The following is a 13741-nucleotide window of genomic DNA, read 5'->3' on the forward strand; positions in this document are numbered from 1 at the left end:
ATTCATGTACACTAATGCCAGGAGTATTAGGAACAAGAAGGAAGAGTTTTTGGCCATGGTTGGCACTTCCAGGCCAGAGGTTGTCGGTATTAGTGAAACATGGCTGACAGAAGATGATAAAGCTAGTGGGATTGAATGCGACGGGTATAGCGTGTTCAGGAGTGACAGGGTGAATAAAAAGGGGGGAGGAGTGTTATTGATGATTGCTGATGATCTTCAGCCAAGGAGTATAGAAGTTGAACTGCATGATGGGGAAAAAAGCGCATTTGAGGCTGTTTGGTGTGAGATACAATCCAGCAGAACAAAATATACAATTGGGTGCTGCTATAGACCGGGTATGTATCCTGAAGTATACATACATATACATATATACACATACATATACATACATATATACACATATACATACATACACATATACATGTTGCATCATTTTTCTTGGTGATAGTCATTCTTTGCAATGCTATGATTTTTATATTTCCCTAATACCTGGGAATGGAAAATAGCTTATAACAAATATTAATTTTATGAATTACATACAGATCAAATATCCTCAAACTACAACATACACACAAAATAAACTTCTACTTACCTTTTTGGCAGGTGCTAGGGCGAACTGCAACAGGATAATTATGTTTACACCGACATATTCCTGAAGCATCACAATATCCATTTGTAATATAGCAAAATTTAAAAAGAAACCTGGTGCATGGATCTCCCACACCACAATAACCTATAAAACAGTGTTTTAATCAAAATTATAAATGCATCAATTAACTGAGAAAAATGAAACAAATTACAGATTAAGAAATATTAACATAAATCATGATGATTTATTTGTATAAACTGACTAACACTATCGATTACAAAAAGTTGTTTCACTTGGTTACAAAGCAAATTATAATAGACTAAGTATTATATTCTTGTTTCGGTCCTTTACCAAGCATAAGCAAACAAAGTTTGCTCCTATGTATCTTCACAACCAAGCTACTTGAATATAAAGACTGATGCCATCGCCTCAATTGCCTTTAGTATCCCATCATACCACACTTCCTTTTGGATATGTATACTGCTATTATTATGGTAAGAGTCAATGGGAAAGGTTACCCCAGATTGGTTTTGACCTTTACTGAGGTCTCACCAGTGAGAGTCAGACCCATGGAGATAGTGAAGCTAGGACAGGAAGATAGACAGAAAACTGCCAAGATCAAATACTAATCTGGGTAGTAACTCTTCTCATATTGCACAGCAATATGCATATCCAAAAGGAAGTGCATGTGAGATACTAAGACAACTGATGTGAAGTCAACATATAAGTGACCTGGTCATGAAGATATGCCATCCTTTATCCATGTTTACATTTGGATAAAGGATTAAAACAAGAATATAACTTCTTGTCCATTATAAATTAAGTATTGATTATTATTATCAGACCTCCAGGAAGTCAAACAACTCATCATCAGAGGAGGTCCACTAACATAGACACAACTCACCATACTATGACTAAAATGCATTCACTGTCTTCACACCTACTAAACTTTCAAGACAAAGCATTCCAGCCAGCTAACACTCTCCAGCAAAAAACTACTCCTTCAAACCCTTGCTTATATGCTCCTTATACAGCTTCCAGAGATGGTCTTTTTTTTGTCTCTACCCTTTCTATGAAAAATGCAATCTACATTAATCCAGTAATAATGCCTTACCAACTTATATGTCTTGATCACATCCCTCCCCACCTCTTCCTTCTATCCACTACTCTGCAAACTACATTCCCTCAATCTTCATACTCAACACTCCAGAGACCTTAGTCAATCGTCTCTGAATCCTTTCCAACATTTTTTCATTCTTTTGAAAACCAGGAGATCAAATCTGTGCACAGAAACTCATATGCAGTCTGCTAAGCCTTATAAAATGGAATTAAAACATTCCTACTACTGTCAGTGTTCTCTGCATTATTGCAATAGTGCATTGTGTTGGCCTCACAATTTTAGCAAAATGGCTCCAAAATTTCAAGTTCCTATCCATCAACATCCCCATCTCTTCCACTTTCTTTCTCTAGGATATACTCACCAGTGTTATACTCTGCATCCCATCTGTGCTTCTTAAATTTTAATACCTTACACATTGCTAGAGTAACCTGGCAGTGCCACTCATTTATCCAATTTCCCCAGTCTATTCAAGTCCTCTTTGCAAGGCTATAACATCTGTTGTACTCCTCACAGTTATTTCTGAATTCACATCATCTGTAAATAACTGTATATCACCATTTAAGCCCTTCTCAATATCATTTACATACAAATTAAACAGCAATGGCTTCAAAAACAAATGGATTGGTGCACCCCCAATACAAAACTTGCTGATACCTAACAGACAGCCAATCTCCAATTTATTGCACTAATTTACTACCCATCTACTTCAATTAAATTAAAAGCTTGACTGTAAGACATCTACCGAAAGTTTTAGCAAAATCTAAATACAATTCTTCAATCAATAAACTGCTGACTCTTGAAACTTTCGATAGCACTAACGTGTTTTATAGGTCCTTTGACCTCTCATGTATGGGATCAATAAATAAAATAATAATAATTTAACAGCATCAGTGTCTGGGTGCATTCCAAAGATGAAAATAAATAAAGTAGGAGTAAAAATAAACGAATGAAGGGATTAAATGAAATCTGGTTCTGTGGACTCAATGCAAGATGCATGTTCATAATAATTAGTTGCACGAAGAGTACAAACAGCAACTGATTTTATCAGTTGCTCTTTGGACAGCAAAAATGCAGTATAAGCAGAAATTGGGAATCAAGCCAAGAAAAATCCTAGCAAGTTCTTTTGATATGTGGCAAGTAGAAGAAAGAATGACTATGAGAGGAAGATGTTAGATGATGATAGGGTAGACTGGTAGCTGATGCAGAGGATATAGTTGAAGTATTCATTGAGCAATTTATCAGGGTATTTCATCCTCATGAAGGCAACCAATAACCATGAGAAGCTAGAGCATATAGGGTATGTTGGAGGAGGAAGTATGAGTAAGCAGAAAGTATAAGAGAAATCAAGTAAACCTGAGGTTAATAAGGAAGTAAGATTTCACAATATATCACTGCATGTCTAGAAAGAATGCTCTAGCGTATCTCTCTAAAATGAGTCCTACAATAAGGAGAGTCCCAAAGGAATGGAAAGCGAGAAAAAAATTTCCCCCTTCACAAGGTGGAGATAAGACCGAGGCTACAAATTATAGACCAATCCGTGTGTCTGAAATTGTTATTAAGGTATTAGAGAGCTTGGTGATTCTGTTCAACCTAGGATTGATTGTTGGGGGAGGTTATGCTTTAGTAATCTGACTATGTATTACAACAAGGTGACAAATTCACTAAACACAGGATATGAGTATAAAATGGTAGCTTGGAATTTTTCAAAAGTTTTTGATGATTGTCCCATAACAAGATTGTAGCAAAACTGAAAGCGATGGGATTTCATACCAGGCTAGTAAGTTGAATAGCTGATTGGCTGTCAGACAGGTATCTGCAGGTGATGCAGTGGTATCCCAAAAGAGGAAGGTCACTAGTGGATTGCCACAGGAATCTGTTTTGGTGTCATTATTAAGTTGTATGTTGATGACATTGGGATTCAAAGAGGATGGATGGGCAATATATGATCCTCTCAAGTAGGATCACCTAGTCTCTCCTCCAGAATCCAACTCTCACCTCCATGTGGTGAACCCCAGAACCTGAGCAACTAATTGGAAGATTGGGTACTAACCCCAGTGGGAAGATTGGTCAGATACAAACTAGAGGGAGGAGACTTAGGGCAAGTTTGGAGGCACTAAGGTGGAATCCCCACCACCAAATTATGCTGCGGATAGCCAGTAACCAACCCAGCTGAATCTTTTCTTACTCCCATGTCTCAAGAAAGAAGTGACTGGCCTGTCACTATGGAAAATGACTTGGACAGGGTAATGGATATGAGCAGGATAAGAAAGGGGGGGGGGATGAAAATAAACAAGAATATCTGTTTCTCCTGGTGTTCAGTGCTCATGTATGTGGTACATGAATACTGAACTCCGAGAGGTATTTGAATATTCTGAACAATGCAATGCTTCCTACTTTGTGTCGTTTCTATGGAAATGATCACTGTTTCATTCAGCAAGACAATGCACTGTGTCATAAGGCTGCTGCAAGTTCATGGTTTATGGATATGAACATTACCACATTTGACTGGCCTCCGCAGAGTTCTGATTGAACCCTACTGAACATCCATGGGATGAACTGGAGTGTCGGTGAGGTCAAGGATCTCATCTGCCCCACAACAGTCTGGGACTTCATTATATTGTGGAAAATATGCTCCAAAGGACTGCTGCAGTCATCACAGCAAAAGCCTAAATGTGTCATGGCTGTTTGTTTCTCACACTAAGGTGTCCAGTAACTTCTTTCAAAGCAATGTATTTAGTGGGATGATATTATAGATCAGGGAAAACAGAGGAGTGAAGAGCAAGAGATGTTTAGACAATTTCAGTTTGGCAATTACAAATAAGTGATTATTATGGGAGATTTTAACTATAGCAATATAACTTGAAGGAAAAAAACACATTAGTAATGGAACAAATGTGTCAGGCAATATGTAGTAGCAGAAACATGAGGATCAAGATTTTTTTTGGATCTAGTTATAGCATTAGGGGATCTCATAATGGAGATCTCATCCTCAGACCCGACTGGTGAAAGTGACAGTCTTAACTTGAAGGCTGAATTGACATACAAAAGTATCAAGGAGAAAGTAATTTGTATGGAATTACAAGGCAGGTGACTATAGTAATAATCATGACTATCAGAAAGAATGAGAATTTCTGTGAAGTATACAAAGAACTACAGGATGGTTATGAAACAGCTCAGGAGACAACTAGGAGTTATAGATGGAAAGACGAATTGAGTGGAAAGGAGACAGACAGAGGACAAAAAGTAATAGACCAACCTTGTGTGCCTGGAGTTGTTAAGGTCGGAGAGGACTAGGATTCAGAATTTGATTGATAATAGCAATATTCACTATGATGGTAAGCAACGCATTTGTTAATGGGCAAGACATGTTTTAGCAATCTCATTATGTACTGAAACAAAATGAGGATCTTTTTGTATGAAGATGTAGACCTCTTGCAATGAATCTTTTGACTCCAAGGAGGTCTGATGTTAACACAATAATGAGCAGTTCCTTAAAAATAAACTCTAGGTCATCAAAACAATGTTCATAAGCAACAGATACAATGAAAATACAGTTAAAAAAACTGTGCATGACAATCAATCCAAAAGAAACACCGACTACAATTTACATATATTATAAATAAAAATAATTCCTGTTTTCAATCCTACACTGAAGCACATGTATAAAAATGAAGTACATTCACAACTAGCCTACTTGAATACAGAGAGGCAGTCGATTTCACATCCAGGACATTTAATAATAAGGTGACACATCTTTTCCTAGTTGTATATGGAAAAAAAACAACTTCTGCATTGATTTATCCGTGGTATCTTCTGAGATCTGGTTTAAAGTGAACCCTCAATGAAGATAACTGGCCTGGGAAGTGACCCTTTTCATAATGCAAAAGCATTATGAAATATTAATGCAATAATGTGAAGTCAATAGCATCCACACAAGCAGATTATTCATGAAGATACTTGAAGCTTATAGTTATACTTGGATATATGTGATTAAGACAAAAATATAATTTCTTGCCAATTATAATACACACACACACACACACACACACACACACACAGGTATCCCTTGCTTAACGTGGATTTGATTATCGCGGCCATCCCTTGATATACGCGGCAAGAGTTTTGATTAACACGCCTTTAAATTTACCAGACAAAATCATGCTCATGCTTGATTCATCCAAATTCTCTTAATGATCTGTGTCAGAATGTTAAAGTTTTATTTTCCCTACCAAATACGACATCATTGCTACAACCCATGGACATGGGCGTCATTGCAACTTTCAAAGCCTATTTTCTTAAAAAGACATTCTCAAAGACAGTAGAAACAACAACGGGAGAAAATGCACTTATGCTCCATGAATTTTGGAAAAAATTTAACATTAAACACACAACTGAGAACATTCGTGACTCGTGGGAGCAAGTGTCTTCTAGTTGCATGAAAGCTGTTTGGAAAAACCTTCTGCCAGAATGCGCAAATGACTTAGGTTGTTTTCAAAATCCTGTGAACATGGGGAAAGAAATCGTTGCAATTGGTGAAGACCTCGGTTTTGATGGTGTTGATGCAGAAGATGTTAAAGAATTATTGGATTCAAAAGATTTCAGTGACAACGATCTTCTTGAAATTAAACAACGCACATATGAAGACAACGAACAAATGGAATGTAAAGATGAGGTTCCAAAGGAAATAACAGTCAAAGAACTGGATGGAATATTTCGCAGTTTAGAATCACTTAAGCAGCAAGATATGGATCCAGATGTTAATCGAAGAATGCTTATTTGCCAAGGTCTGGAGAGTCATTTTGCTTGCTATTGTAGAATTTATACTGATAAGAAAAAACTAAAACTGTTCAAACGACTTTTTATAACTTCTTTTGATTAAAAAAATTGCAGTAACTAATGTAGGTACAAGTATTTATTAAACATTTACTTTGCATTCATTTTTTATCTTTCCTAAAAGAGTACCATATAAAACGAACTATTAGTACAGTAATCGATCAGGGACGAATTGTACTTTTTATCACTGATTATTAGATTTGATTAATGATCAATTTTGATATGTGGTAACATCGAGGGATTTAATTAACCGCGTTAATCAATGATACCTGTATATAATATTCATCCAAGCTTGATTTGCTTCCTCAGCCTTAAGTAAAAACTAGTTATATTCCACTAATTCAAGCCCTAGCCAAGGGCCTATGAGTTGTGGAAATACCTTCGGAATATAAATGCAGTGCCGAAAAAAGTTGCCTTTTGCAACTGCCTGGTTTTTAATCCATCTCAGTTCAGTGCTACTAGATGTTTTATTAATGTTTTGGGGATGGCACCTAAAGCATATATTATTATAGGAACAACTTTTGTTTTCTTTTGCTAAATTTGCTCAACTTCGACTTGCAACTCACGATACATTGTAATTTTTTCATCGACTCTTTCTTTCTTTAGTGCTCCATTTCTCAACTACTGCCAGGTCAAGTTGCTATCAGTACTGTCCTCTATATTGTGATGGTATTTTCCATGCAATGCCTTATTTTTCTATCTTGCAGTTCTCACTTTTACTTGGTTTACTACTTCAATTTTGTCTCCATAGGTTTAAATAAACCCTCTTTCCTCAACCTCAACCCAGATAATCATTCAAATTTCATTTTTCTTCTTCAGCAACTTGCTTTACTTGTAATAATCCTCTGTCTTCTTTTTTATGTGATAGGTAGAGCCGATCAATGTCACTGCGAGGATTGAGGGCATGGTGCACTGTCATTAATTTTTGAGTTTTTCAGTCTAAATTCTCCACCTCCAGCTGGGTCCATTCAACAATGCCTGCTGAATATCTCAGAACAGGTATAACCTAGGTGTTAATTGCTTTTATCAAATTTCCAGCATTAAGCATTGACTTGAGGAGTTTTCTTAGTTGATTTATGTATTCTGCTCTAGTTTTTCCTTTGATCTTATTGTGCAGAATTTCCGATGCTTTTAAAATTCCCAAATATTTGTAGCTATCTTTGAATTACAGAGTTACAATTACGAATTACAGATGACAATGCTGATAAATCAGAAAGTAATGATATTACCCAAAACCTTTTATAATGCTCACTTGAAATAGCTGGTACCATAGAACAGAAAAAAGACAAAATTTCTGAAGAAACAAAGAGAAATGAAACAATAAAAGAACCTACAGAATAAAACTGAATACATGAACTGTGCAAAATGACCAGAAAACATATCATAGAAGAAATAAGAAAATTCAATTGTAAATTCATATAACAAAAAATTTAAAACAATCTTAGTCTCAAAAAAGCCAAAGAACAATTGATGAACAGCAATAAACAGACGGTTGCAGTCAAACTACAAGATGGACCAATAACCAGAGATAGATATGCTATAGCAAAAAAAAAAAAAAAAAAAAGAATTGAAGAATTTTACTCAGTATTATATCACGATGATGAATTAAATGAAGAAGACAACTACAAAATAGCTAAGTACCACAGATTCTACAGAAGAAGTTATGTGGAGCATCCAAAGCTTGCAAAATGGAAAAGCTGCAGGTGAGGATGGAGTTATAGCTGAATTTCTAAAAACAGGTGGAGAAATAATCTAAATTCTTAGCAAAAGTATTTACTTTATACCTGAAGAAAAATGATAACAAGAACATGGAAGGCTACCCTAATTCTGATACATAAAAAAAGACAAGGTAGAAGACTTGAACTATCGACCCAGTCTATTATCAGTGGTTTACAAAAGTAAACCACTCATAGGCTTTGTATGACTCTCAGCCTAGCACAACCAAAAAAAAACAAACAGGCTTTCAAAGTGGCTTTAGTACTACGAACCATATTCAAGTTGTACAGCAGATTATTGAACAGTGTAATGAATATCAGTTACCACTGTCTTGGTTTTATTGATTATGAGAAGCCTTTGCTTCAGTAAAAACTTGTGCAATACTTTAAGTATTACAAAACCAACAAGTGGAGGAGCTATATGTTAGGATCATCAAAACAGCATACAGCAATTATTCATTTCAATGGAAACATCTCTACTGTAGAAATGCAGAGGTATAAGACAGGGTGACACAATATCTCCATAATTATTTACAGCATGCCTAGAAGAAATATTCAAACTTCTTGATTGGGAAGGGAAAGGTCTGAAAATAAATAGAAGATATTTAAGCCATTTACGCTTTGCAGATGACATAGTTATCTTTACTTCAACAAACAATGAATTACAGACTTGTATCCATGAACTCTAAATTGCTAGCAAAAGAGCTGGCCTAAAGATAAACCTAAAGATCCACTTTGTGTTCAATAGCTACGTCCAACCAGAAATAATAAAAATTAATAATGAGGAAATTAGAAATACAAAAATGTATAATTTAAATAATGAGGAAATTAAACAAGTAGACAATTACATATAGTTAGGACAGCAGATATCAACGGAGCAAAATATCATGGGAGAAATTATTTTGGGTGGAAAGCATTTGGAAAATTACATTCAATATTCTTATTATTACGCGACACCTCCAGGGAATCGAACCAGGCTGGCAATGGATCACTATGGAACAGCAATGGAATATTAAAAAGCCAACTACTATTATGCCTGAAGAGCAAAGTTTTTAACCAATATATTCTTCCTATATTATTATTATTATTTCCCAAGACCTCATGGAGTCAAAGACTCATCTGGGAGGTCCTTTTATCACACACACATCTCATCATGTCGTGTCTTAAACACACTCAAACTCCTTGCAGACACCACACTCTCAGGCAAGGCATTCCAATCATTCACAACTCTGCACGAAAAAAACCTGCCTCTCACTCTCTTTATACAGTTTCCAGGGATGACCTCTGGTTCTCCCCTGATCTCCCACTATTCTCTGTACAACTTCTCCACCACTGATCTTATAACAACCCCTTACCAACTTGTAGGTCTCTATCATATCTCCCCCTCCTCCTTCTCTCCACCAGTCTCTGCAAATTACATCTTCTCAATCTTTCCTCATACTCAACATTCCAGAGGTCAGAAACTACCTTAGTCAGTCGTCTTTGGACCCTTTCCAACATGGCTTCATCCTTCTGAAAACCCAGTGACCAAATCTGGGCACAATAGTCCATGTGTGGCCTAATCAAAGCCTTATACAATGGAACAAGAATTTCCCTACTTCTACATGTCAGTGTCCTCCGCATCATTCCCAGAAGTCTTTGTGTTGTCTTCACAATTTTGGCAATGTGTCCCCTAAATTTTAGATCCTTATTTCCTCTAGCTCCAACAACATATTCTCACCAAGCATAAATTCTGCATCCCATCTTTGTTTTCCAAATTTTAAAACCTTATATTTTGCAACATTGAACTCGCATTCCCATTTGCTTGCCCAATCGCTCAATTTATTCAAGTCTTCTTGCAAGGCCACAACATCTTCACTACTCTTTATGATTCGTCCCAACTTTGCATCATCTGCAAACAACTGAATATCTCCATCCAAATCTTCGCTAGTATCAATAATATACAAGTTAAATAGTAATGGCCCTAAAACAGACCCCTGAGGCACTCCGCTAGTGACTTTCCTTTTCTTGGATATCGCACCCCCATACACAACTTGTTGATACCTATCAGATAGCCAGTCTCCAATCCAATGCACTAATCTAATATCCAACCCCCATCTGCTCTAGTTTGACTGTCAACTTATCATGAGGTACTCTATCAAAAGCCTTTGTGAAATCCAAGTATATTACTGTGTATCCTTCTCCTCTGTCCAAGGAAGAAGTTACTTTATTGTAATAAGTAAGTAGATTACTAAAACACGACCTCCCTTTAGCAAATCCATGCTGTCCATCAAAGATTATACCATTGTTGTCAACCCAACTCTGGATCCTAGTTCTCACAAGCTTCTCCAACAACTTAACAACAACACCTGACACAGAGATAGGCCTATAGTTTGATGCTTGAGTTCGATCACCTCCTTTATGAAGTGGCACAATCTCCCTCCTTCCACTCTTTAGGAACTTGACAGGTGCAAGACTCGTATTAAAAATATGTGTCAACTCTCTGGCACATTCCTTCAGAATACGCGGCGATATATTATCAAGTCCCACAGCCTTATTTACATCTAGTTTACTCAACTCCCCAAACACCTCTTGCTCACTTACAGTCAGTCTCTCCTCCCCATCATGAACTGCTCTCAATCTCTCCATGAAGTCACATTCACAAGATTGAAAGATCTTTATGAACTGCTCATTAAGTATTTCCACCACACATTCTGCAACAGCTGTCTTTATACCATTTCCTCCAATCAATGTCATCCTTCCATAATCATTCTTTCTTTTGCTGGCTACATATCGAAAGAACTCCCTAGGATTCTTTTTGGCTTCATTAGCTAACTGCTGTTCATACCTCTCTTTAGCTACTCTCACCAACCAAGTCACCCTCCTTGCCTGGTCTTTGTAGACCTCATAAAATTGGTTACTTCCACTTCTCTTATGCTGCCTCCACAATGCCCTTTTTCTCTGTATCGCATGCTTAATCTTTTTATTCATTCATCTCACACCTACCTTATTTAACCTTCTCACCCTTGGAATGCATTTAGACAATGCATCTACTAAATAGTTTTTGAAAATCTCCCGAGCTGCATTGATCTCTTTTCCAGCTAACTCCTCATTCCATGCTACACCCGCAAGCTGTCTCCCAAGCTCTTCATAATCACCCCCCCCCCCTTGTAGTTCCACATATATCCTTTATTCACAGCGGTCCTTGCACTGCTGGCAACCACCCAGGTAATCACCTCATGGTCACTTTCACCAATCGGTGGATGATTTGACACCTCATTTATAATTACATCCTCTGATGAGATGACCAAATCCAAGACCCTTAATCCTCGTGGGCCCTCTGTTACATACTGTCTGAGGTAGTTATCCCTCAAAAACTCAAGAAACTTATTTTCTTTACTTCCAGTTGCTATCTCTTCATTTCAGTCTATACTGCCATAATTAAAATCATCCATAATGATCACCCTTTTCTTATTTGCTTGGCTAATTTGACTATACATTTCACTATCACCACCATCCACATTACCAGGTCTCTAACAACATCCCACCAAGTATTAGATTCTATTCCCCTCTATCTCACACCATACTGCCTCAAAACCACTGGCCCTATTTCCCTCTTGCATCTCTACCTTGTATGGACATAACTCTTTCTCTATCATCAATAGCACTCCCCCTCCCTTTTTATCCCTTCTATCCTCACGAAACTTATCATACCCTTCCATCTCTATTCCTGTCAGGATGTTGCCCTCATCTAACCATGTCTCACTTATTCCGACAATCTTTGGGTGAACAGACGCAATTAGTGCAACCATTTCATCTGCCTTGTTTCTTATACCTCTAGCATTGGTATACAAACACGACAGCTCATTTCTGGATCTACAGCTAGTTCCACTGATACCACTCACTCGATGTGATCCCTCCATGCTGGACTGGGACCATTTCCCTTTCTGCTTCTTCATTTTAGAACCCTTTTCAATTTCATCTGTTTCCTCTTCATCCCATTTCTTTCCTGCCTACACATGCTCTCACCTCCTCTTGGAGCATCCACCTTTCTCACGTTGTGTACCCCTGTTCACCCTGAGCCTCCCCATTTCCTGCTCCTCTTGCACACCCATTCTCTCATTTTCTATACTCATACCACTCACTTCCCCATTCATTTCCACTTCTTCAATTTCTCCTGCTCTTCCACATCACTCCCCTGTCGATCTGATTCATTTTCTCTATTCACTTCTCTACCTTTCAGCAGCAGTCTCTCCAAGTGACTCACACCATAACCACTCAAATGCAGTCCATCGCTCCCATACAGCTCACTTCATCCCTCAAACTTATTCCACACACTAACAAACTGTACTCCCATCTCCTCACACATTTCAGCCAGAATATCATTCATAATCCTTGCTCTCCGCCTCATTTCACCACAATCATACCTAGACAACACACTGACTACCCTTCCTCTCACACTATTCTCCTTAATCTTTCCAAGCAGCCTCCTGACATTCATTCTGACATGCTCTTTGTTCTCTCTCAAATCATTTGTACAAATTAATACAATTAACTATTTTGCTCGCTCCTGCCTCATATCCAATGCCTCAATCACTCTACTCATTTTACTGCCTGGAAAACATACCTTGTGCATTTTATCCTCTAGCACACCTTTAATAATGGAGTCGCCATACACACCACTCGCTCATCTTTCATTAACTTTTTCATGCCATCATGATTTATTTTAATAGTTTTGACCTGAATTCTCTTAATTTCATTCCGCATCCATTTCATTTCTTGCCTCATCCAATCCAATTCACTTTCCGAATCTCACGACACATTCTCTCTATCATTAAATCTTTCTGACTCTCGACCCCCTCTTCTCACTTTCCCTCTCATTCATCCTTCTTTGTTTCCGTACTTTCGGTCCAACATACGTCCAACTTTCACTATCATTCTTCTCACTTTCACTCTCATTTATCTTTCTTTGTTTCCATACTTTCGGACTAACATGCATCCAACTTTCGCTATTATTCTTCTCACTTTTACTCTCATTCATCTTTCTTTGTTTCAGTACTTTCAGTCCAACATGCGTCCAACTTTCGCCATCATTCATTCTTTTTTCGCTATCATTTATTCTTTCGATTTGTGTCATGCCATTTCTACTTTCATTCGTTCTCTCAATTTCATTTCTTTCCACCACTCTCGCCTCACTTTCGTCCCTTTTACCATCCGTTACAGTTTTCAAATCACTCGTTTTCTTTTTTCCTGATTTTTTAACATTTTTTTGCCTATTTTTCTCACCATCCTTCTCTTTCAAACGTGCACTCGCGACACAATCGTTACTAACACTTTCTGTCATCAATTTCATATTTGCATTCATCAGTTCCTCATTCAGGTCACACTTCGCATGCACCCTTCTCCCATCCACGCTAAACATCCATAAATCATTTATGCAATCGAAGGAATACATATAGCAGACCTCACACTTAATGAAACAACTGAAATCCAAATTAAAATCAT

At 37.4% G+C, this 13741-nt stretch overlaps 1 protein-coding gene across 1 annotated transcript in view; it reads right to left on the minus strand.

Moving 5' to 3' along the window:
• LOC150094061 (uncharacterized) overlaps positions 1–13741 on the minus strand; it is an 82798-nt gene that overhangs the window by 49608 nt on the left and 19449 nt on the right. Inside the window, exon 2 of the mRNA XM_090413142.1 lies at positions 593–733. Within this exon, the coding sequence (XP_090269268.1) occupies positions 593–733 (141 nt within the window). The remainder of the gene's footprint in view (positions 1–592; positions 734–13741) is intronic.

This window comes from Typopeltis vanoorti, chromosome 23 (assembly GCF_054136105.1).
Source record: "Typopeltis vanoorti isolate ZY-2024b chromosome 23, IOZ_Tvanoo_1.0, whole genome shotgun sequence".
NCBI classification, from domain to species: Eukaryota; Metazoa; Arthropoda; class Arachnida; order Uropygi; family Thelyphonidae; genus Typopeltis; species Typopeltis vanoorti.